The sequence below is a fragment of the Lagopus muta genome, chromosome 2 (genome assembly GCF_023343835.1).
Source record: "Lagopus muta isolate bLagMut1 chromosome 2, bLagMut1 primary, whole genome shotgun sequence".
Taxonomy (NCBI): Eukaryota; Metazoa; Chordata; class Aves; order Galliformes; family Phasianidae; genus Lagopus; species Lagopus muta.
Window position 1 is genome coordinate 57587908 of NC_064434.1, and position 26225 is coordinate 57614132.

The window sequence follows — 26225 nt, forward strand, 5'->3', positions numbered from 1 at the left end:
CTTTGACCGCTTCGGGGTCTGGGACACAGCACGCTGCTCCGATTGCCGCTGGGGCTGAGCACCCCGTGCCGCCTGCAGAGCAGGAGCCTGGGGCTCCGTCCGTCTCGGAGCGGTGAAGCGCTGCCCCAGAGCTTCCCCGGGCAGGTCCCGCATGTGGGGGGGGACCGCGGCTCCGGAGTAGGAGGACGGGGAGCGGGGGGAGGAGCGCTCGGCGCGGTCATGGCCACCGCGGGCGGCGTGTGCGGGGGTGGGTGTGGAAGAGAGGTGGGCAAATAGCGATGACCTTTGCGAAGAGCCCGTGAGGGAGCGGGTCAGAGGCAGAGCGAGCGGCGGAGGATGGTGGCTGAGAGCCGGAGGACAGCCGCCCCGTGATGTCACCATGTAAGTTTCTTCTCCCGGTTCTCGGGCGGGGAACCGCCGCTCGGGCAGCGCGGATCACCCCTCGGTCGGGCCAGGTAGGCAGGGCTCCCCGCTCCCCCGCCCCGTGGTGGGTGATGAGTAACGTCAGGTCGGAGCCGTGCAGATAGGTAGGGCTGAAGGAATGGGGAAACGGGAGAGTTTCGCGTCGGGAGCGTGGAGGACAGGACAGCCGCGGCTCTGCCCCGTCCGGGCTCCGTCTTAGCCTCCAGCGTGTCCCTAAGGCTCCCTAAGGCAGCCACTGCCTCTTCTCCAGCCCTGTAATAGCGAGCTCGGGACTTCTCCGGTCGCTTTTCCCCGCTTGGAGGCAAGTAGCGAAACCTCCAGCTCCGCCGCCGCCGCCCAGCTCCAGTCCCAGCCGAGAAGCCCTACATCCCGGCAGCGCTGCCGGCCCTCCAGGTGCGGTGCCAGCACAGGGAAGGAAAGAGGGAAGGAGGGGGAAGGAAGGAGAGAGAGGGCCGGGCGCGCTCCATCCCGGTAACGCCGTACCTCCCGGAGCGCACGGCGGGAGAGGAGGCGGAGAGGGGCTCCCGCTCGCTCTCTCTACCCGTCCGCCCCTGGGCGGATTTTGTCGCGGTCTCTGGGCGCTTTCCCCCAAAAGTTTTGCCTTTCCCGACACGCTCATCCGAAGGTAAGGCAAGGAGCTGTCGGCTCTGGGGTTGGGTTTCGCCGATGCCAGGTGAAAAGGGAGAGGAGGCAGGACCTGGAGAAAGTCAGAGCAGGGGGAAGGAGGAGAGTTTCCCAGTAGTTATTATCGGGAAATTTCAAGTACAAAGGAATGGATCCCGAAAAGCGAGCGCTGCGCTGCCACCGAGTGACATACACCCAGCAGATAGGTTGCCTGCGACTCGTGAAAGTTCCTTTTGGAAGGGAAGCCAAGGCGCTAAGGCGGCTCTGGTGCAGCTGGCATTGTTAAATCACGGGGCAGTGTCATTACTTTCATGTCATTTGGCGAGGGTGTTTTCAAAGTCGGCTGTAAGAATAATTAAGAACATGTCAGAGTTAACAGGTTGAAAGTCTAGCATGACATTGTGTAATTAAGCTTGCAGAAATCCTTTACAGCCCGGGTTTCAAAACTAAGACCCACTCCTTTGTTAATTCACTAGAACTGAAATGTGAATTGTAATCACCATTCACTTGAAGCTCCACGTAAGAGTGATTAAACTTAAGATCTTTTTGTTTACAACCTATATGAGAAAAAAAAAATTGTGAAATTGATGTTATCTTTCTTTTCATTTTAAACTGTCAGCAACGTTTCTTTTCTTGCCAGCTTTAGACATGCCAGAGACCAAAGAAAGTCACTCTGCCTGGGGCAGAATTCACATCCCACTCTGGGGAACTTTGCCGAAGCCTCGAACAAGGAAGATGGTGTATTCAAATAGCTGTTCCATGATTTGAGGCTGTGCAGTATACAAATGAAACCCTCCAAGATTATTCACATTTTCTGTGTATTTTCCTGCAGAGCACTATACTCCCTAAAAGGTGATGAGGTTGCTCTAGCTGACTGCTGGCACATAAAAGGTTTATTAGTTACATGTAGCAAGACTCCCACTAATTTAATCTTTAACTGTGTCGTTACCATCCATTTATGGCTTAGATAAATTACACGTCTATTTTGCTCTTCTGGAATGAATTGTGAATAAGCCCATTGTCTCCCTATGTTATAGGAAATGAAAGTAGCTGTAGAGTGGACTGTTGAATTGCATAGCTGGCCTTGTCATAGTGTCTACAGTGCCATAATGCCAGTTCATAGAAAAGCTGGTAGTTCTGTAAGACTCCATGGAAGGACACTGTCTAATTATTCTACTCTTTTTGTGGGTGCGAATAAAGTGTGTAAAAGGGATCACTGTTGTGAGACTACATCAAACTGTAATGGAGGTACTACAACTGGTGTCCTAACAGACCCCAAATACTTGGCAGTATGTCAGTTTTGGTTCTCAATCTGAAAATATACTGTGACATGTTTGTAGCTGCCAGCTTGCTATCAGTGGGGAAAAGAACAGTGCTTTTTCATTTTATTTGAAACAAAGTACGGAAGAAAAAACACTATAGACTATGCTAAGCAACTTTAATTATCTAGGGTTAAAGACTGAGATGGCCAGTTTCAGACTCATCATCTTTATTATGGATTGCTTGCTTACTTAATGTTTTGGTGTGTTCTAGTACATTGTTGCTCTGATATCCCATTTCTCTTGTCTTTCTATCATATTAAGTTATGAGAGTACTGCCCAGAGAGGTTGTGCAGTCTCCTTCTCTGGAGATATTCAAAGCTTATCTGGACACTTTCCTGTGTAACCTACTGTAGGGAGCCTGGTTTAGAAGGGAGTTGGACCTGATGGACCCGATGATCTCCAGAGGTCCCTTCCAACTCCCATGATTCTGTGGTTATTATTTTAAAAAAATAATAATAATAACATGAGGCCTCTTGGTCTTGACTCTCTTGGACAGTCAGTGCTATTGCAACAGTCAACCATGCCACAGATCATCCTTTGGCAAGCTGTAAACTAGCACAGAACTATTTGTTAATTTCTCTATTGAATTATTCCTACACAGTTTGGGTTCTGGTTTAGTCATTAATAAGTGTTAGTAACCAAGAAAATGAACCTCTAGTAAATACAAGCACAGTGTGTATGAACAGGTGAATAATATCTGCAACTTTTTCTTTTTTTTTTCCCCAAAATTTCTCACAAGTATTTACCTGTTACTCCAACTCCTTTTTGTGGTTGTCTGCCAAATCAAACTGTAAGAGGTAGATTTTGGAATGGAAGAAGCCTTTTTGTTGTCAGTATTAGCTGACTTCCATTCAAGAAAATGTCTTGTGTGAACAGGGGTATTCTGCACATCACTGCAAACAATCAGGCTTCTGATTTCTTCTCTTTTAGTCTACACAAGATCTCAAACATGCAAATAAGTAATTTTTTTTTTTTTTTTTTCCTCAAGGATAACACTCTGATACAGATTGTGCATTGTTCCATGGATAGTCACAGGTCTTCCTCAAAGTCTTCTCTAAAAGAAACAGATCTGACTGATGGTGCCTGGATTAGTCAAGTGTTTTTGTAGCGTGCTTCTGCTACGGTCATTCTTCTTTGATAAGCCCTTCATCATTTCTTTTATCTGAAAGGATGTACTGTAAAGAAAATTGTTGGTTTTTATTTTTCCTTCAGCAATGGATAATATAAGTGGAGGATTCATGGCTTGACATTTTTTATGTATTTGTTTATTTTGGTGGAGAATTGTCCATTTTTTTAATAGCAGTTGTATAATTATCTAGCCTTTTTCTCTAGGAAAAAATCTTGGTAGTCATTTCTTTCCTGCATTGTTTGCAATTTTGTGCACTGCTCTGTTGCTGACTGTCCATGTTCTTGAAATTTTTCTTGACTTGTGCTTTCTACAGGAATGAGGGTGAGGAAGTAGATTGTAAACTAACACTGCTGAGCACTGGCTTGTAAGTGTTACCACAATTCAAGCAATCATTAACAAAGAGAAATTGGCCAAATTAAATAATAGCCATGTCAGACTAATGCAGAATCTCAGATTCTTTAAGAGCACTGAAGGCAGTGTGGCTAGATAGATGTACTCCAGAATCTAGGCAGTAGAAAACCTACCAGGTCGTTTTTCCATGTGAGCTTACAGAGACATCAAAAATTATTGCAGTGACACAATGAAATGAAAATGAACACACATTAGCTCTGAATTTGAAAATTTTTGAAAATTTTTGTGATTGTTTCCTAGCCAATAACTTTTAATATGTCTGCTCAAAAAGAAAAATCTGGCAACGTAGTCACTTCCTCAAGTTTTCATCAATAGATTATTATGCACCACACTAGTGCTTATCTTATCAGTAGATGTAAATTCCTGTGGAAACAGTGATATTCTTCTATATTTCTTTTGTATCATGCTATGACCTTCAGCATTTCCATTTCATCTCTCTGTGAGGTATATGTATGCAAGCTGTATCTGTTCATATGTGCATATAACTGTCCACATGTTTTAAAAGGGCTTCTGTTCAAAGTAAGTTTTCTAAATTAATATTAAGAGCATTGTGAATTTATGAATTATTTACATTGAACAGTTCCCAAACCTCAGCATTCTGTTGTCTGAGATTTCAATAGGGATTTGTAGGTTATTAAGTTGAGGACAATCATTCTATTGTTTGATAATCTGGTTATTTTGTGTGTCTGGCTTCATCAAAGAGATTCTTATATTTCAGAGCCCAGTATGTTCAGTGCTTGTCTTTGACACTTGTTAAGTTTGACTTTACAATATCTCAGAGGAATAAATCAGCTCCAAATCCCTAATTTGATACAACTTTCCAAAAAGAGCTGAACTTCTTTTGTAATTGGATGCTTTTGCCACGTAACACTGCACTGAAGTGAAACCCAACTGACTGCAGATCTCTGTTGAAGTGTCATTTACCTGGGCCAATTGGCATCTAGCCCATAGAAGTGGTTTAATGAACTTTTAAAACTGAAACATTAGTTGTTCCTTTACAGTAGTTTACCTCGCTGCTTTAAGTTTGGCTTGTCTACATTATAGAGCTTCACTTTGGGATGAAACAGAAGCCAATACTGGGAGAAGGCTTACATTTGCCCTCAGGTTTCACTAGCAGGCTCATAGCAATGTCTGTGAAGCAGAAGGCTCTTTTCCCAAGTTCAGGAAAATTATGTTTTCTTGCCACTGAATGTGAACTCCTCTATACTTTCACATTTCTGTCTTGATATTTGATACCAGTGGCCCTTGCAAAAATACCTTCCTCCTTTCTGTTTTTAGTATGCACTGTCCTGGAAGATATTTGTGTTCATCAGTGTGTCTTTGTGGTTCTTTATGTGCTGTTGCTGGCAGTAGACTTGTGAAATATTTTGGGGATTCTGCTAGAGATTTTCTTCCAGTATTACTAGATAACATCTCAGTGAACTAAAGCCAATTATTGACTGTCATCCTCAAAGAGGAGGGTAAGGATTTGGTCAAAGTAATAAGGTTGTTTGGTGATTTGTTTCTCTCTATTGCTCATTGCTAACTTGTTGAAAAAAATGAGACAGGAGTGTAATAGAGAACCATTTATTTTGTGTATGTGGTTAAAGCTCTGATCATAATCATTGTGGATCTTCTTTCTTGCTTTTTCTTCAGCTCATTATGGAGGAATTATTTTGATTTAGCCATTGAATGTCATGCACACTTCAAGGCAAAGGAAACTATAATTTCAAGTTACAAATAATAATGGTTTTTATTTAATTGCAGGTTTTTATTAAATAATAAACATGACTGACTTCACTGGTAGCAGAGTTGGACAGCACCCCTAGATTTTGGCAAAAGTTTCAGTTGTTGGCAGAAGACGTTGTAGCTATCAAAATGCTGGCACTAAAAGATATGGAAGGGATGATCAAGAGCATAGGCAAATTCTCTCACCTCATCTTTATATAGTTAATAACAAATATGTGTGTGTATGTGTGTATACATATATTTAAACAGCATAAATATTTGTATACATAAATTATGTAAGTAGTAAAATAAAACTTTGCAATCTCCAGAAAACCAAAGCCCATCTTAACACTCTCTAGCCATAAGGCTTGCTTGGTTCTTTTTGTGAAATATCACTTCATCTGTCAGCTCAGAGCCCAGTGATGACCAGCCTTCCCCCTTGTCATAAATTATGAAGCAGGCAACATTTATGAACCAGGCAACAACATTTCTGACCCTTTTTAGGAAGGATATTTCTGTATGTTTTCAAGCTATACTAGGGCCAAACAAATTTTTCAAGTTTTCAGTTTAACTTGATGCTAGTTACTAGACTGATTAGGAACAGCATGTTCTTGTTTTCTTGTCGTCTTGAAAAACTTCTTGAATTGTTCCTTTTTTATTTTTGTCTTTTTTTATCATACAGGATGTCTCACATAAATGAAATGTGGTGCTGTCACTGGAAATGGAAGCTGCATCACTGTCTCTACTTGTTTATCCTGTATATTATATGCATGCAGCAAGCAGGTAAGTTAGCAAATTATATTCTTGCTTAAATAAATGGTCCAGGCGCCGAAGTCTGACGACTAAGGATTATGCTTATGCATGACTGAATCATGTACAGCATAACATTTTGATGAAAGTGGTGTGTTATAATCATTAGCTGTGCTTTGATAGGATTTACTGCTACTGTTTAATTTTGTTGTTATTTCTGTATCTTTTTGCTTTTATTATTTGTTGTTATTTTTCTTTGAATTCTTACATTTTTTTTCTTTTTTCTTTTTTTTTTTCTTTTACCTTATTGATACCCACCTCTCTCTTGAATTTGTAGTGACTGTGTAAAACAGCTGCAATACACTTACTATCTTTAAATTCTTTTATGAATCAAATTATAGAAACTTCTCAGCAAGCTGTATATACTGAGCAGTCAGTTTAAATGTAACATCATTTTAGGCACAGAGTAACATAGCACATTGTGAGTATTTCTTTAAACATATGAACAAGAGATTTCATTTATTAAATGTATTTTCCTAACCACTAGAGTGCAAAATATTTTAGGAGCTCCAGCTGCTTTACTGGAAAAAAAGACTGCAGTTTATTCTGGAGCAGACGAAAGTTTTGGAGCAGCTTGTATGGCTCAGCTAATTCCATATCTGATGGGTAGTTTTGCTGTTACAAACTAGCTATTGGAAAAAGGATGTTATATATAGAAAGAATTTCTAGCTTCTTTGACTCTGTTTTTTCTCTAAATAATATGTACAGGGCTTTTTGATGTTTGAATCTAGTGGCTGTGCAGTAGCAGTTTCCAGCTTTTCATCACTTTAATATGTGTTTTCCATTTCTATTAAACTGTGTAGCCAGGAATGTACATTTAGGATCTGACTGTCATCAGCTGGCTGATGGCCTCTGTGTCCCTGCAATCCTGCAGCTGCCTTCCTCATCATAAAATAAGTCAGCAAAAACTGCTGTAATCTACAGCTGAGGGCTACTGCCCGGTGACTGGCACATTAAGGCTCAAAGACCTTTAGTCTTTGCTAATTCTTCTTGATAAGAATATGGTTATAAAAAGTGCAGACAGTACAGCAAGAATAAATTCTGTGAGCAAGAAGGCCCCAGCCAGTATGCTGGGAACACTAGACATCCACAGGTTCAATAGACAAATGTGTTTGCTGTTCAACAGTGAAAGAGATCATAGATAGTTTGCTGTTAATACTCGACTGAAATGAAAAGGAGACATTCACCTCTCCAGCAACTTGCCATTTGGCAGTACTTGCTTGCAGACCCTTTGGTTTCACGTTTCTTCTTTTTTCTTTTTGTTAATGTGAAAGCATAGGTTATAAAACACAGTTGCAAAAATGTGTCCTTTTCATCTGTTCTTTTAAATAGAACAAGGCAAATAAGACAGGAAAGTATTCTATTTTGTGTCCTTAAAATGTATCTTTTTGGCTGTGTGTTCATACGGTGTCTATAATTTCCCTGGTACCTCAAGCTTTACTGAATTTACTGAAAAAATATTGTAAAACCTGATGTTCACCCAGCTTAGCTAGTGAGTTGTAAGCTTAGAAAGCAACTGGGGCTTATTAAGCTTTGCCTAAAGGAGGTTACACACAAGTGGGGGATTAAGATGATCAGATACGGATTTTATGGATTATTTATGAGGCTATTCATAAGGAAAAGAATATCAGTCATGCCGTGACATGGAAAAAATGCAAAAGCAATAATTTTATGGTTTAACTTTTGAAGATCTGCAGGACTTGGCTCACTTTCAGAAACAAAGCTTAAGAGAAGGATCACACAGCAGAAAACTTAGAGTAGGAGTGGAAAGACTATTTAGCTACAAGCTGATCAGTAGAGTAAGGCAATGGAGTATAATCCCGAACTATAGATCTGATACCTTTGAGGAACCAATGGATGGATTCTGACACTTTACACAGAAACAAATAGTAATTAATATAAAAAAAGATAAAAATAGAATGTCAGCCACCTGAAGTACTTTGGCGTATTGGCTGCAGGCTGCGTGTTGTTATGTGGGTTGAAGAGACAGACGAGATTAGTAAGCAGCTTCACAGGTTTCTGTTCCTGTCTGTGGTAGCAGTGCCTGGCTGCTGTGACTGAATCACTTAGCTCTGCTTGTTCCTCTGTCTGTAAGATTAAGTGTATCTCTTGCCTCCCTTGTCAAAACTTTGTCTATCTTCCAGTGAAAGCGCTGAAAAGAAGCTGAGGTATAACAATGGTGATGTTTTAAAGAGAAGTAATTAAAACCCTTTTTGTCTGAGATTCAGACATTCCTAATCTATTTGTTTGTATGTATATTTTGATGATTTCACAGAGCTCAAAAGGGAGCAAAAAGAGTGAACTCAGTTCTGTAAAATGGAACAGGCGCAGACAGAAGGAACTAAGAATTTTTGGTCTAAAGTAAGCAGAAGTTGTAACATCTAAGTTCAAATATTTGAAGAGATAGCTGCAATGGGAAGGGAGAGTGATCTTTTTAGACAGCTGAAAGGGCAAAAAATACTGGTTTAAATTACAGCGAGATAAATGAGGGGAGGAAATCTTATCAAAGAGTAGAGACAGCAGTGGAATAGATTGCCAAGGCAGAATGTGGAATTTCAGTCCTTGAAAGCGTATGTTAATGCCTGCCAGACATGATTAAAATCTCAGTGCTCTTCCTTTGGGGACTGAGAAATAAGTTAGATCATTTCCAAACTTCCCCAATTTCTGTATTCCTTCCTTTTGTCTTTACCCTGGAGAGTTCTATTTTGTTTCAAATTTGGGGAAATGAGAAGATTCAGTGGAAATTCCATATGTTAGATTATGACAGGGATTTTGCTGTGCTTAAAATATAGTATTAGTGTTTGCATTTTCACCTGAACATCATTTTTTATCTGAAACAAAGAAGCAGCAATTCAGTACAGAAAGTAATAATTGGTTGCCTTGGATATGTATAACTTCACAAGTTAAGTGCACCTGCAATGGTATAAATATACCTACAGTTCTTACACAGTTTCTGCATTCTGCCCATATTGCTGTTATCACAGCATTATTATGACTGTAGCTTGTGTCAGTGAGCACTTGTCCTGTTGTTCATCCATCAGTAAAATGTGGTGTTTTTAATCAATCCTCAGGGCCTCACTGAAGAGTTAGTTTTAATTCCACCACAGGTCCTAAAATCTTCATGTCATTTTTTAGTGGTGGCTTGAAAGGGGGGGGGGAGTTGGGGAGGGGGGAAATTAGCTCTTCTTAATTCATCAAGAAAAGATGGATGAGATGAGAGTAAATCTGAAAGCAGGGTCTTCTCCCACATGGCTGATATCTGTCCGCAGTATGGGATCAACCCTAATGTTGTGGTCCTTAAATGGGCCTGCAGAAAGCTGAGACCACTCACAATCCTGGGATGGTTTCTTAGAGATTCTGTGGATTCAGGAGCCAACTGAGAGGTGGGGGAGGGAGATTGATTGATAGCATCGCTCATGCCAACAGTGCTAGCAGTCGTCTATGGAAATGGATTTTATCTGGAACTGCATTGGGCAGGAAGCATGTTTTCTCACCATAGCACTGAGTCTGCCTTCTCCAAACAAGGGCCAAAGATCCTATTGCTGGGCAAGTGATGATATAATTGCCAGTGCATTCACTTATCTCTCTCTCTCTCTCTCACCAAGACCTTAGCCCAGTCATCCAGTGTGACTCTGGCATATGGTATGCAGGCAGGGAATACCTTTCCAGCATTGTCACAGACACATTTTTCTCTAGTGATATGTCAAGGGTGGGAATAAGTGCGTTTATATTCCCGCAAATGGCAAATGAGACCGAGAGCTTTGTAGTGAATAAAGGAGTGGAAATTTGCCTTTCTTAATATTATGAAAAACTCAGGAAAAATTCTGAATTATTCAGTCTGTCAGTTTCTTTCCTTGCCCAGGCATCTATATGTCACATGCAGTTATCAGGGAAAATTGGATATTTAGTGAATTGCTGCAAAGTGTTTCTGTTCTGTCCCCATTCCCTGTCAGTTTTCTTTTGAATTTTAACCTAGTTTAAGGAAAACAAATCAAAAGTAATTATTTATGTCTTGTTTAATATTTACATTCCTGGTGTCTTGAGGGATGTGTTATTCTGTTCATATAAGTCTTGCAGAGAAAAAACGTCTAGTTGCCTTTCTTTTATTTTCCTTAGTTGACAGCTTATTTAATGCAGAAGTAAATTACTGTTGGAATGAATTTCACAGGAAGCTGCCTCTCATTAACTCTTTTACTCTTTGAGTTCTGATTTTGATGATGTTGATAATTCTTTTTCCCTGAAGCGTTTAGTCCTTTTTTGCATTAACCATAGGCATCCCTTTAAAAGCACAGTGATTTTCCTCACCTGCTACACAACTGTAAGCCAAAACTAAATGGAATATGGTGAAACATGACAGAAATTCAAAGCTGATTAGGTCCTCGCTGCCTGGATTCTCTGTACTCCTTTGTTAGGTACATTCTTTAGTAGAAACTTTTTCTCTGAAGAATAATACATTAAAGAAAGAATATACCTTTCACTGAAGGTCACATCTTTATACCCTTAGATTTTAGAATCTATTCATGATGCATTTTGCCTTATTTTCTTCATTTTGCTGTTAAATGTCAAAAACATAGACAAATTTTTCAACATTATATGTGACAATGGTTGAGAAAGAATCTAACTCAGTGGTATACATACAACAACAGACTCTGAAGTGACTCATGATGAACTGGACAGTACTTTACAAAGGGCTGCATCTGTTAGAGGTTATTATGTAAAGACATTCATTCCTTATAGCATTTGTCTGCTGTTCTCAATAAAATTCATGAACATTTTTGAACAGAATTAAAAGACTGAAGTTTTGGAAAATGTCATTTTTCTCTTTTTGATTGCTAATATGAGAAATATTACATGATGAAGTGGAGGTTTTTGTTAAGAATAGAATGCTTTTCCCAGTAAAATTTATATCCCAATATATATATTCCCGATGACATATATATCCAGAAGTTATGCATCGTAATAAGTATTATAGTTAATACAGTGTGATTAAACTGGTTGATTTTATATGTCAGCAGACCTCTCAGAAATGATTACTCCTGTCAGTCAGCGTTTGTCAACAAGAAGTGCTGATCTTACAAGTTTTGCATGCATATTGTAAAATCTGTGGTTGTTTTGCTACAATCTTGGATTTGCTTACTTAATGTGGTTGATTAAATGATTTGCATGAAGTGTAGCATGTAAATGTTCACTGGATCAAGGCCCCACATATCATTATCTGATAACAGAAATATTATCATCTGCCTTCTTTACAACCGTAGCACTGAGATGTCTGAGATAGATATACTTCCCAATTACAGTTTACACAGGTATTATTAAAATGAAGAAAAAGACATGACTTTGATTTTACAGGAATTTGAAAAAATGCTGCAATTCTGGCTACAAAGGAATAAGTATTTTTACTTAGAAAACTCATCCAGAAAATGCATTCCTTGTTTAGATGGCATATAGAAATATTTCTGATTAAAAAATTAATGCATGCATTTTCTGACTTCTCACTCACTGTGGAAGAGAAAAATCTCATGAGGCAAAATAAGTATTTCAGCTATAGGCTGCAACTATGGTGTGCCTCAGGGGTCAGTGCTGGGTCCAGTCTTGTTCAACATCTTCATCAATGACCTTGATGAGGGGATAGTGGCCACCCTCAGCAAGTTTGCTGATGATATGAAGTTGGGAGGATTGGCTGACACGCCTGAAGGCTGTGCTGCCATTCAGCAAAACCTGGACAGGCTGGAGAGCTGGGCAATAAGAAACCAGATGAGGTTTAACAAAAGCAAGCATAGTCTTGCATCTAGGGAGGAATAATTGCATGCACTGGTACAGACTGGGAGGTGACCTGCTGGAGAGGAGCTCTGTGGAGAGGGACCTGGGTGTCCTGGTGGACGACAGGTTGGCCATGAGCCAGCAGTGTGCCCTTGTGGCCAAGAGGGCCAATGGCATCCTGGGGTGCATTAAAAAGAGCGTGGCCAGCAGATTGAGGGAGGTGATCCTCTCCTTCTACTCTGCCCTGGTGGCCTCATTTGGAGTACTGCGTCCAGTTCTGAGCCCCCAGTACAAAAAAGACAGGGATCTCTTGGAAAGAGACTCATGGAGGGACACAAAGATGGTGAAGGGCCTGGAGCATCTCCCCTATGAAGAATGGCTAAGTGAACTGGGTTTGGTTAGCTTTGAGAAAAGATGACTGAGAGGGGACCTGATCCAGGTCTATAAATATCAAAGGTGTGGGGAAATGGCCAGAAACTGCAGCATAGGAAATTCTGCACAGATGTGCGCAAGAACTTCTTCATGGTGAGGGTGACGGAGCACTGGAACAGGCTGCCCAGGGAGGTGGTGGAGTCTCCTTCTCTGGAGATATTCAAGACCCGCCTGGATGCCTACCTGTGCGACCTGGTGTAGGGAACCTGCTTTGGCAGGTGGATTAGACTTAATCTCTAGAGGTCCCTTCCAACCCCTACAATTCTGTGATTCTGTGAAATATCTTCTACAAAATGGAATAAAGTACTAGTACAATAAGGATGTTACATCGGAGAAATTACTGTGGCACATTGAACTGTAACTACTTTTTCTGTCCTAAATATGGTAATAGAGGCACCTAATTCAGGGGAAATTATGGCTTCTGGAAACACCTCTTGTTTTATCTGGATTCGGTCCTCATTGGTGTGCTTAGTTGCTGTAAACGGTTGTCAAAGCTCCAACCCTTCCTGCAGTACAGGGAAATGAAATGCATAGTGCAAAGATTCTGTTCTGCTTACATAGGCAGGACCCCAGGTGTCATTTACACTAATTTTATAGTTCTTTTGTTCACTTCCCACTTTAAGCATAACTCTAGTCATGCATTTTTGATACCCCTTTGAACTTGTTATTCTTATGTCTTTTGTTTCCTCATCTTTCATTTTGTTGCTTTTACCCTATTGTCTGTCCTACTAGACAACATCAGATTAAGCAGTATGCTGACTGTTTTCAGTTCATTACTTTGAGAACAATTAACAAAATTTCTTCCAGATTTCCCTCCCTCAAGCATGCTCTCCAGTTGGTGAATTTCTACTTCTGTAGCTTCTGAACATCTCTTAAGTTATTCAGTAGTTTGTCCAAATTCCGGTGTAGCAAATCGTCACTTCTGACAACAGAGGCCACCACAGTTGCAAAAATACAGCTTTATCAGTTAAGATGTAAGATATTTCATATCTTATTATTATTGCATGTCTTATTTCAGAGAACATTTTTTGAAACCTCTTCTAAACTGAAAAAGCATTTGTTGGAAAAATATTTTGGGCAGTTAAGAGTGACAGGAAGCTAGTTCCCATTCTTAAGAATATCCCTGAAGTACTTAAGCTGTCTCCCACAACATTGTAAAATGATGGCTTTTTAATGCTAAAAATCTGCAAGAGTTAGATCTAGCAAAACATAGGGTAGAAGCATGAACAGATTGTCACATAGTTAACCTAATTTTTGAAAAGCTAAGATGCAATCAGAGCTTTTCCAGCTCCAGCTTTGTCCCTCATGAATATGCTTCTTAATGGGTGTCAGACAGAAAACTGCAACTCCCTTCTGCGAACAGAGTTTGTTTTGTTCAGATGCATGCTCTGGCTTCTTGCAGTTCATCTAATGAAGAACTGTGCAGTGACAAATCCATACTATGAAGCTGAAGTCATTTTTTCATCAGAACTTACTTCTTAGGTGGAGAAAAAGACCTCATGGTTGAAGTTATCACAGAGGCATCTGTGCAAATGACGCAGTCCTCAGTGATTTTTGTTTTGCTGTGTGAGGAGCAATGGGAAGCGTGTTTGTTTCTCCTCATCTTGAATTTACAGGAAATGCTGAGAAGCAGCTTTAAATTTTAAATCTTTTACTACTTCTCCTTCTATTTCTGTTTAAATATTTTCCAGTTCCAAAGTATGTTAGTGATATATCATATGTCACTGTAAAGAAACAGGAAGCATGCTAGGAATTCTGAAATCAGCTTGCCAGCTGAGTCATTAAATGTACACAAAGGAACACCAATAATGTGTCTTTTGTACTGGAAGCTAAAATAACCAGGAGGTTTTGTGCTGCGTGTGTATATCAGTCTATCCAATGTTTTCAATATGAAGTCCCTCAGATTGTATCCAACTTGTCATGGATTTTAAATGTAGTTTAAAGAATTGTTGTATTTCAAGAAATCGTATCTATAGTATACAGACAACAACAAAAGCCGTAATACTGGTGTTGAACAAAAGCATCATTTGTACAAGTTAAGAATTTGTGGGTTTTAAAAAACAGTTTGATAATAATTTTTTAAAGAAGCATAAATTTAAAAAAATGGTGAAATTCAACCCTTCATTATGCAAACCTGTTTCATCGGATTTGCTGCATGAACCAACTATTCCAGTCACAGTTTATTGCGTAACTAGTTTATAAAACATTGGCTTTTTGTTTTCTTTGACCTGTCATATTTTGGTTGTTTATTCTCTCTACGTTGTTTTGTTCACTATTTTGATCTTATTTTGGATTGGGCATGCTTCTGCTAAAATCCTGTCTCTTGAACAGGGAAAGATACTGTATAGCAGCAATACCAACAGCTGGGTTTTCCCTCCGTCTGTCTCAGTGCACAGAGAATTGCTACTTTGTTAAATTGATTATTTAACTATGCTACAGGCAAAGTGCATTTAACCCTCCCATGTTCTTAGAAGGGTTTCAGTGAAAGTGAACTGTTGATTGCAGAGGTGTTGGACTAGGTGACATTCAAGGGACTGTTCCAACTCAAATGATTCTGTGATATAATAACACATTTCTCTCTTTGCTGGCACATGGAAACAGAAGGGTGTGCTGAGGATTAAAAAGGCAAATCTCAGTGTATATGTATATGCTCCCTCTAATAAAAGCTGTTCAAATTTTTTCATGTGGGAAATATCATACGTGTGATGTCTAAATCCCTTGCTACTCATTAGTAAAGCAAAAGTAACCTGGAAATAATACTGGCTTAGCCAGTTTCTTTTGTTTTGGAGGTTTCTTTCCACACCACCTTCACCACCATCTGGTTGTTGATAGTGTTGATGTTCATGACAAGACATATTCTCTTTTAGGCAGCTCCTGTTCTTGCTGTTTCCTTTGCCTGTTGCTGTCTATAAAAGTATCTGAGGTTGATCTGTATTACTTGATAACATGACACTGTTGAGTGACTGGCAATTGGATTATAGCTGAACTCAACATCTGGGGAGAAAAAAAATGTGCATATATTCTTGTACTTGTCTGCACAGATATTTTCTGAATAACACATCATACAAACAGAATGGATCAGATGTTAGTCCGGTTTATTATAAATATACGGTTTCTAAAAGCACTTATCTTAATCAGTTTTCTGGTGTCATAAATATTCTGAATTTGAAGGAATAAAATTACATTAGTTTCAAAAATTCATCATATTTTCTAATTTTTAATATAATATTCTTCTTAGATAAAAAGCTTTTTCATAAAAGTTAATGAAAAATAATTTTCCTACTTATAACAAGATTGAAAATAAATTAGTAGTAAGCATGCCATTGACTTTTTCATATTCTCAGAATACTGAAATTGAGGCAGATGTAGTTTTGAAATATTGTTTTGCACTTGTTTTGGAATAAGATATAATTAAACACTTCAATAAATGTTCAGCTATACGTAGTCTGAAGGTCCCTCCATTTTAAGTGTGCATAATACTGGGTTTTATTTGGTCCCACCAAAGTTAAAGCAAGTTTTATAAATAGGAGCTGAGATATCCTGCTGTTGAATGCTTTTGAAAATCCCTCATTAAAGAAACTGTTTGGAAGCTGATACCTTGGCCAAACTGTTGTTATATCAGAAGCCAAAGTACTATCTCATGTCAAGATTTAACTTGAAGGTTGCTACAGCACTGCTATTCAGAGTGCAAAATGAAAAAGGCTTGAAGAATGAAAGAGGAGTTGCTGTGTACACTTGGCAGCAATTATGTGTTGTAACTTGTGGGTTTTGTCTTCACATTACTATGATCTCACCCAGTAATGCTTGAAAGGCAAGAGAGTTTTGTATTGCGCTTTTCGTCTGTGTAATCCCCGTGTCATGTGAATCCCAACTTGGTACTTAAGAACTAACTTGAACTCCAGCAAAAAAAAAGCCCTCAAGAGTAAAAGCTCTCCTAAAAGCACTAAAGCACATCTCAACTGATATTGAGAATCTTCCTTTTTCAACAGTGTTCTGGCTTTATAAAGGACTTCAAAATCTGTTGGAGTTTTGAGCACCTCAGATTTCCAGTTCACTGGGAAATGAGCATTCTCAGCAATCTCAGAAACTTAGTTAAGGAGAAGACAGTGTTTTTGCTTTATCACCCTCTTTTCAGCTAGCTTAATTGCGTCCTATTGGTGATCTGTAATTGGTAGAAACAGTTAAAAAAATCGTAAGAATCCAGATGCCTACAGTTGTTAATATCTATCTATCTATAATCTAACTGTGGTTTAATCCTAATATATAGAAGAAGGCTTTCATTTTTCTCTTTAAATGATTTTCAATTAAAGTGGCATGAAAGATATTTTAAGATTTCATAATATTTATACTATATTTTGTGTATGTTTCTAGAGAGAAGACAGTCCAGCTTGACTAGTTCTAATCCAGGGTGAGGTCTGCAATGCTTATCTTAATCAGCTACTGTTTTTATATATTTGAGATATGTGAAAATCTGATGAAACGTATGCTGTTAGCAGGGATCAAGGCAAGCTACAAAAACATTAAAACCTAATCTTTTAGCAATACACACTGCTTCACATTAGATTTGTATTAGCTTTCCATTGTAGAATTAATCATAAGGAATGTTAAAAAGAGATGGCAGGATGGAAAACAAGCATTTTTTAAAAGCAAGAAATGTCTAACTAGAATGTGACCACCAAAACGTTAACTTTGTATCACAAACATTAATTACTTAATAAAAGCTGGTAAAAATAAAAGGGAGTTTTTTGTTCTGCTGAGAAGCTCATTTGGGATACTTGTAATTTTTTCTTTATGGTTTGTTGTAGTTTAGTTGTCTTCATGTTTGCAGTTCAGTTTTTTAGTCATGCTCTCTTAACAATCCTCATGAATGATCTTCATTATTCCTTTAACATAAGTGCTCATAAATGTACAGCATTGGAACATAGAGGTATGTATACAAACACTGATAATAGCAAAATTTCATTTGATTTTCATGGTATGTAAACAGACTTTACATCTACAGTAGTTTATGCATTCAAACAACAATTACCTGAAGTGCAAGGAGTTAATCTGTGCCATTAGATACCACTGTTGGGCACACTTGCCAATTTGTCCACAGTAATGAAATATGCTGAAGGCATGGACCAGTATGCCCGGTCTGAACATTGATCTAGTAAATACGTTTACACATGAAATTTTCTTGAAGTTATAGTGTATATGTGCATGTAGAGTTTTCAGTATGATTAACAATTCACTTTCTATTTTTTTGAAATTTTAATGACACTTCATGAGGATTGTCCCCTTAAAGTTATAAACGTTAAAACATAGTGCTTTTGTTATTGCATTATTTTCTCCATGTAGCATGATGTTCCATAAATTTACTAATAGGATTTAGCATTGTCAGAGGATCCTGGAGATACACTTGAATGTACAATTGGTCATTACCCTGTTCTTGCGTACTGTCATAAATAATGATGCTTGGCTTGTTCTTCATGCTAGTTAAAAGTTAATATTGATGTTAATCAATATTAATCACACGTATGATGAAAACACTTCCATAACCAAGACTAATTTAAAAAGGCCTATAAAATAGCACATGTCATTATGCATCTTAATCTTTAATATAGCAAACTGTTGAGCGAACCTTCTGGAACTGCTTAAGGGTAAACATCCATATGGAAACACATATGAGTATATTTGGATTGTGCAGGTGAATCTCCTGTACTTCTGTTGAATGCTGACAGATTTATAAGTCTAGTCCAATGGCATAGTGCCTTTGTGCACACTTGAGGTTAATTATGCTCTTTAGTATGGGATACTTTGATCCCATTATCCCATGGAAAAGATGTATCTGTATGTATCTGAATGACTGTTTTCTTCTTCATTGTGATAAAACTTGTCATTGTCAGAAATATGGGAGATTTGGGAGAATAGCCAGATTCTTAACTGCGTGCGGAAATCTAGAAAATTTCAGCTGTTCATTTTTCTTGATTTTTTTTTTCCATTTATCTGTAATTTATATTTTCTAGCTATGTAGTCAGTAGCTTTATTTCTGAAATTTCACATGCTATTAAATGTCTCTTATTTGTCTGTTGCCATGAAATAGTGCATCTTTTCTTTCCTACCAACTCTGACAGAAGATTTTTTAGCTTTCTAATCATTTCCTATCACATGTGGAGGTGAGGAAAATACTGGGATTCAGATGGCAAACCAATATAGAGGATGATAATCTAAAATCCACAACTCTTAATACTTCTGAAATGTCAGTTATCTGCGTGATGGAAATAAAGGCATAAACCAGTGGTGTAATTTTCCTGTGATTGTCACAGAAGAACTTTTTTCGAAGTTCAGTTTATTTTAAATAAGAGAACAAAATCTTATGATTAAAATAGTAATAGGAAAATACTAAGTTGGAAAGACAGCAATTCAATAATCTGGAAATAACAGTATCGAACAATTGCACTTATCTCTGCAGTTTTCAATTTTCATATCCACCATGATGATATAGGTTTTAGTTACAAACTTACCTGCTTTTTGTCATTGGCCTCCATCTTTTTATAGAGCAGACTTGCTAGAGGGAAGGAAACAATGTACTTTGTAAGGCTTTTACTTAATGTATACCCAGAATATGGAACTGGAACTGGAACTGGAATATGTAATGAGGCACTGGATTACAAGATCTCTTGGCTAAATTGGTTGAATTATGTCCTAGAAGACTAAATGCTCTCTGAGTTTTGCCTGCTGGGGATTGCTGAGCAAATTGTCTCCATGTTTTTTTTTTTTCATGTGTTTTATTTTCTGAGCCTAATCTGAAGCTGTGTGAAGAAGAATTTACTCTTATAATTTCAGCTGAAGTGAATAGGCACTATGTTAACAATATTAACATCTATATAAGGCTACAAATAGTGAATATATTAGGTCCTGTGTGTCTGAAATTATACACCTAACATCAGAGGACAATTCTGATCTTGATATTCCTCAATTCCTTTTCTATAAAAAGAAGATTAGAATGCTTCTTTCTTCACAGTCAGATTATAAGCCTTTAATGAATGACTCTTTGACATTCAAATGTTTCACTAATGAACACAGAAGAGCTTGTGAGGAAATTCTGTCTCAGGAGAAGATTTGAATTGCTGCAAGGCTGAGGGTCATACGCTGAAGAATGAAGGTAAAGCAGGCTTTCTGGAAAGTTGCTTACTGCAGGAGATTTGTTCTTCCTGTGCACTGAATGAGGTCCTGCAAAAACAGTAGTGTGTGATTATGTAATTGAAGTTGTTTTTTTTTTTTTAATTATCTACGTACAAAGGCCAAACAAAGGTTAACTCTGGCATTTCCTAACTTCAGTGTCCTTGATTTTGCAATCCTAATAGTGCCTGCATGTTCCTGGGAGTGGTTTCTAATGTCAGTGCATATATACAGAGAGAGAGAGAATCACTGTTAGATGCTTACTTAGAAATTTTATTTAACACATAGAGAGCCCTTCTCTCTTAACAAAATTTTTGCTCATTTTTCTTGTCACATTCATTCATGTCTTTTCACTTAATCAGGATGTTTTCCACCACATCTCCAAGACAGTTTGAGGAAGCTGAAATTGACAGTGATTGGAATAATTATGCCTCTTCACTGTAAGGCAATTTAATCCTCTGTAGAATTTTCCTTTTAATTTCTTTATTTATTGCAACCTTTGCATGACCTAGAAACTATAACAATAGCAGTCTGATTCTCTATGACTTATCTAATACCAGAACATACTATTTCATAATGAAAAAAGGAACATAGTATTTTTATTCTAGTGCTTCTTACATGTAACTATCACAAGTGAATGTTTTTTTTTCTTTTTTCTTTTTTTTCTCACATCCATAACTTCAAGTTCAACTTCAAAACAACTTTCTTGTTTTACATTTGGCATGTATCCTTTGCCCATCTTCTCCAGTATTTTTTCTCGGGCAATATTCCAGTATTGTGCACATGTAATTTGTTGGCTTTTTGTTGTCCAAAACTATGGTAATTCTTAAACATATAGCTGTTCTTAGCTTATTGATGATTGATTTGTCCTCTTGTGAGGAAAAAAAAGAAAAACAAAAACAAACAAAAAAATGACCAAGCCCCCCCCCCCCCCCCCCCCAAAAAAAAAAGAAAACCCACCTGCAACACTGCCTTTGGAACAGAGGACTCAGTGTTACAATTGGCAAAAGAAAAGTAAGAAAATATCCACCTAGAGAAGAAATGTTAAGGATTCTGTTTCTCTAGCATCAGTATGTAAAGAGCACTTGGGAAGTATTGGAGTCTGTTTAAGTAAATCATATGCAGAACAAGGTTTGAATGAAGGTGACATTTTTTGCTAGAACACAGGGCTTTTCGAAATGCATAAAATATTTGTGTAAACTAAATAATGGCAAGGTGTCCAAAGCTTTGTAGAAATATGTCTCCTTTTTTAGCAAAAAAAAGACAAAATTTTGTCAAGAGTAGGATATCTTTGATGTGAAGATCTGCTACATGAAAGACTGCAACACGCATGCAGTGCCAATTGTCCTCTTGCTTCCTTAGTGTGTTACGTGCCAACATCCTTAAAAAGAACAAGGATTTTAAAATTCATAAAGTATTAAATTTGAAAAAGGATTTCCTTTAAAGCTGAGGTGTGGTTTTTTTCTACTTCAGACACATAGCTAATGATAGGACAAAAGAGTATTACGTGTTTAATAACTTTCAGTCTTTGAATTACAAGTAATCAAATAATTTAAATGTTTTATAACTATGGACTTTGTCCTGATCCCTGTCTGCCCTTGGAACAAAAGTATATCTGCTACAGGTTTAGTCCAAGAATCTCAGTAGTCATAGATGGGCACTTGGAATATAAGAATTACTTATAAGAATAAGAATAACTTATGTTCATATTGCTTCCTCCCAGAACTCACCTTTCCCCTGACTCTTCATTTCAGGAATGAAAATATCACTGAGGATTGTTTAGTAGCCAGAAATGGATTTCTGCCAACTAGTGGCCCAGTCTTCTTTTGAACCCTCACATCTATAGTCATCTTGAGGCAGGGAGGGCCATGCATTCGTTTCCTGCTGCACAAATAACCACTTTTTTTTTTGCTTATTTTGAACCTGGCTTTATTTGTTGGCCCCCGTCTAATGGAAGACAGTGAATAGATATTCCCCCTGTCCATTTTTTGCTATAATCCACAGACTCTTTGTAGACTTTTATCAGATTTCCACCATCTATCTCTTTCCAAGCTTGAAGAGTACTTGACTACTCCCTCATTTGCCTTGACCATCTCCACTTGGGACTTCTGCCCATATACCCTTCGCATGTGGCTCAAGGTCTTGATTTAAGCAAAGGCTGGGGCACTCCCACATGCCCTGGATTATCAGCTAGGTAGGAATGGCAGGAGTAAAGTATTCTAAGAGAGGGAATGATCTGGGTGATCTCAGAGCAAGCACGCCACTCGCTGACCAGGCACAGTCCCACAGTGTCTGAGCAGGATGAAAAGACAGGATGAGGTGATGAACTGGGTGCAGGGTCCACCCAGGGAGTCATCAGGCTGGAGGCTGAACCAGAGACAGATGCACATACAGCATAGTTCCAGCAAGAACCAAAAGCCAGTTAAAGGCTTTTAGTGCACTCAGGACTCTGTCTACAGTTAACAAGACAGAATTATATTTGTTGATTTATTGCCTAATCACTCCATTTTTATAAATGACTTATTTCTGCACTTCTTTACAGTTCACCTTTAGGGAATATACTATCTTGAATAGCATTCTATCATCAACAAACTTCGTGCTCATTTACTGCTTTCTAGATATGCTAACTAAGGGGGAACCAGGCAAATACCATTGTGGAGCTCCGCAGGTTATTTTCTTACTTTTTTACAGATTCCCGTTTACTCCTACGCTCTACCTTTTAACCAATTATTTATCCATGCTAGAACTTTCCAAATTATGTAATGACTGCTTAGCTTCCTTTAAAGTCTTTGGCAAGAGTTTTTGCCGAAAACATTCTGGATATCTAAGTAAACTGTGTCACATTTACGCAAGTAGTGCAACTCTAGAGGACTCCAAGAGGCTTGTAAGACAGAATGTCACTGTAAAGAAACGTTTGACTCTCCAAAACACATTTCACTTATCCAGGTATTCACTAATTCTAATGTGTCTTATCTCACAGATCCTTTGTTGTAACTGAGGCACTAATGTGGCCAGGGAGAAAAATAAGGTTGGAGTTAACCAACTTTACCTGACCACCAATTACTAGCAACCTTTACAGATATTAATGCTATTAACAGATCTTTAGGTTGAATGGCTGGTTGAACTGTCTCAAAAATAACATGGTATTTGTTCATGTTGACAACCAGTGGAAAAGACTGAGTGGTACTTCTAGTATTATTAAACTGTAACAAAAGGTTTGAGCAGCTCACTTGAGTGGTAGTTCCTCATTATGACATTATACTAGAACCACTCTTGTAGATCATAACTGTTAATGTTAGTTGAAGAACCTTTTCAGTTATAGTGAATGGATAGACCATGCTTTAATCATTTTGAAGAAGGAATTGTATGTTTTTTATATAAAACATATATATTGTATGTTTTTTTATATAAAACTCCCTCAGAGCACAAGTGTCACTGCAAAAAGAATGCTTGAATTTCTGCCTTTTTTTCTTGTTCTTTTTTTTGAAATGCAGAAGAGACAGGAATAAACTGGAATGCAGAAGGAACTAAAATCATCTGCAATTCACCACATTGTTACATGCTGTCACGCAAGTGTAGAGACAAGCCTGTCACCTCTGCGCAGTGCAGATCTGGTGGTCATGAGTCTAATTGCTATCCAAATGGATGAAGCACTTTCTGCATAACCTTGTATGGACATAGATATGGTCAGATAAGTAGAATAGGCTATTTCTTATTGATGACCATTTCAGAGATCAACTAGCTCTATATATCTTTCTGTTTGATGGACTGTGCAGAAATCAGTTCTAAGTGGAAAATAACACTGTTATGCTACTTCTGTTCTTTTACTAAATCCAAAAGCCAAGAAACTTCTGATACTATAACTTCCTGGAAAGTGATTGTTTTCTCAGGACAGGAAGGCTTGTAACTTTTAGATGAAATAGAAAGTATTGCATTTACAGGGAATAACAAAAATGTTTTAAAGAATATGTAAGTATAGGAAAATCTAGTGTGAACAAGAGTACACAAATTGTTTAATGTATTTAAGCTGTTAGACTTTGAAATTCTTTGAGGCTGTCACCATTACAAAGAAAAAAGACGTTTTTCATCAATACTAAATATATGTAAGATCGTGGGTATGATTTATAGCTAGAATTTTTCTTCATAGAATTACTTTAAAACTAAGGAGATCACTTGCACGCAAGGAAGGTCTCATGAGCAAGAAGTTTCTTTATACCTGGACAAAATCTTTTCTGATGTGATTTTATCACATTTCTATTCTAAAATTATGATATTTTACTGCCAAAAAGGAAGAAAATCATGTACTTTTGAATGTTGTAGTATATTTATTTCTAATATGCTTATTTCCAACAGTGTCTTGGTCCTCTACAGTGTTTACTATCACTTGGGCTTTGCAAGGTTAAAAAATTTGTACACTGGGACAATTGTTATCTTACTGTCATTGTCATCTGCTATGAAATAATACACATTCCATATGGCTTCTGTATTAAGAGTTGTGGAGTATAACTAGAACAAGGTGATTTCCTGTCACAGATTTTGGAATGAAACATTTTCAGTTTCTCTTGACAACAATGTCCTGGGAGAAACACCAGCTTTGGGCAGAGTAGACAGGTTGCTTTGAGTAGAAGTCTGCTATAGGCAATAGCGCAGCCATATATCTGCTTCAAATAGACCAAGGTGGTTTCACAGCCTTTAAGAAAGGGGAGTGAATGTGTGGCACTTTCTGAAGGAGGTGGGGATTTCTTTTAAATATATTGTCCTGGCTTACTCTGTGAGAGTTGATTATCTTCAGAGCATCCGGTATGATGCTATTTGTTGGCTTTAGGAGAAAAAACAATGTTGATAACACATCAGTGTTTTCACTGTTGATGAGCAGCACTGTACAGAGCCAAGGCCAATTCAGTTTTCTCAGCTTCTACTCATGTTCACTGAACTAGTGAGGGGCTGGGCAGGTACGAGGAGCTGGAATGGGACAGAATCAGGACAGCTGACCTAAACCTATACGGGAATTTCGCACTAGATGACATCATTCATAAAACTGGGAGAGTTGGCTGGGGGGCTTCTCAGACATTAGTTGGACATTGGGTAGCTGGTGGTGAGCAATTGCGTGGTGTGTAGTGCACAGTTTGTTTTGCAAATGTATAACTGTATTTACAAAATAATGTGTGTGTATACATATGTATACATATGTATACATATGACATATATATATATTTATGTACTGTCCTCAGTTTTGTGCCTGTCACTACATGAAAGACAAGGCCCTGATGTGTGTTCAGAGAAGGGCAACAAAGCTGGTGAGAGGTCTGGAGCACAGGTCTTACAAGGAGCAGCTGAGAGAACTGGGATTATTTAGTCTGGAGAAGAGAAGGCGTGGGGGAGGCCTTATCACTCTCTACAACTAACTGAAGGGAGGTTGTGATGGGCTGGGAGTTGGGTCTCTTCTTCTTTGTAACTAGTGATAGGATTAGAGGCAGAGGCCTCAAGTCTCTCCAGGGGAGATTCAGATTGGACATTATAAATGCTACTTTTTCAAAGAGTAGTTAGGCTCTGGAACAGGCTGCTGAGGAAGGTGGTGGAGTCACTGACCCTGCAGGTGTTGAAATGTTTAGACATTGTACTTAAGGACATGATCTTATGGGAAATATTGATGATAAGTGGATTGTTGAACTGGATGATCTTGGCGGTATTTTCCAACAGCGGTGATTCTATGATTCTGTGATCCTATATATGTTTACATATATATATAATTATTACCATTGCTATTTTTTCTATTTTCTTTTTTGTCTTCATAAATAGTTTTTATCTCAACACACAAGTTTTACTTTCTTTCTTTTTTCACTTATTTTCTACCTGATTGTGCTGTGAGCAGAGGGAATAAATGAAAAGCTATGTGGTGCTGAACTGCCAGCTGGATTAAACCACAACATATATTAAAATACTCATTTGTATATTTTTGTATATTAATATATACATTTACCAATATTCATCACATAATTATCGCAGACTTCACATCAACAAAAAATGCCTCACATCAAAATCAACAGATCATTACAATACCAACAAAGGTGAACAATGTACTCATTCTATCCTATATCCCTTCACCACATTACAATAAAAAAAAAAATCACAGTTATTACACTCTCCAACTATGTCACATAACAGCATTTTTATCAGGATGTGACATCTCATAAAAAGCAGTAGATACTGCAGGCTTGGCTTTCCAGACCTCTTCACTGCCTATATATATTCATCAACCCTGCTTCAACACAATCCCTTCTCCACAGACAGAAAATTTAAGACTGTTCTTAAGATGAAGAACATTCAAAAGATTTGAACATAAACATGATGTGATTTGATTTTATTGATGTGTTCTATTTGGAAAGTCGGTATTATAAATTCTTTTTAGGATGCAATATTCCTAATCTGACTCCATTATCATT

General features: G+C 38.1%; 1 protein-coding gene across 3 annotated transcripts in view; it reads left to right on the forward strand.

The window, feature by feature from the left end:
* Positions 1–232: 232 nt before the first annotated feature.
* ADGRG6 (adhesion G protein-coupled receptor G6) overlaps positions 233–26225 on the forward strand; it is a 112074-nt gene continuing 86081 nt past the window's right edge. For all 3 annotated transcript variants that reach the window (XM_048936344.1, XM_048936345.1, XM_048936346.1), the window contains exons 1-2: positions 233–381; positions 6299–6399. In XM_048936344.1, coding sequence (XP_048792301.1) covers positions 380–381; positions 6299–6399 — 103 coding nt within the window. In that variant the 5' untranslated portion in view covers positions 233–379. The remainder of the gene's footprint in view (positions 382–6298; positions 6400–26225) is intronic.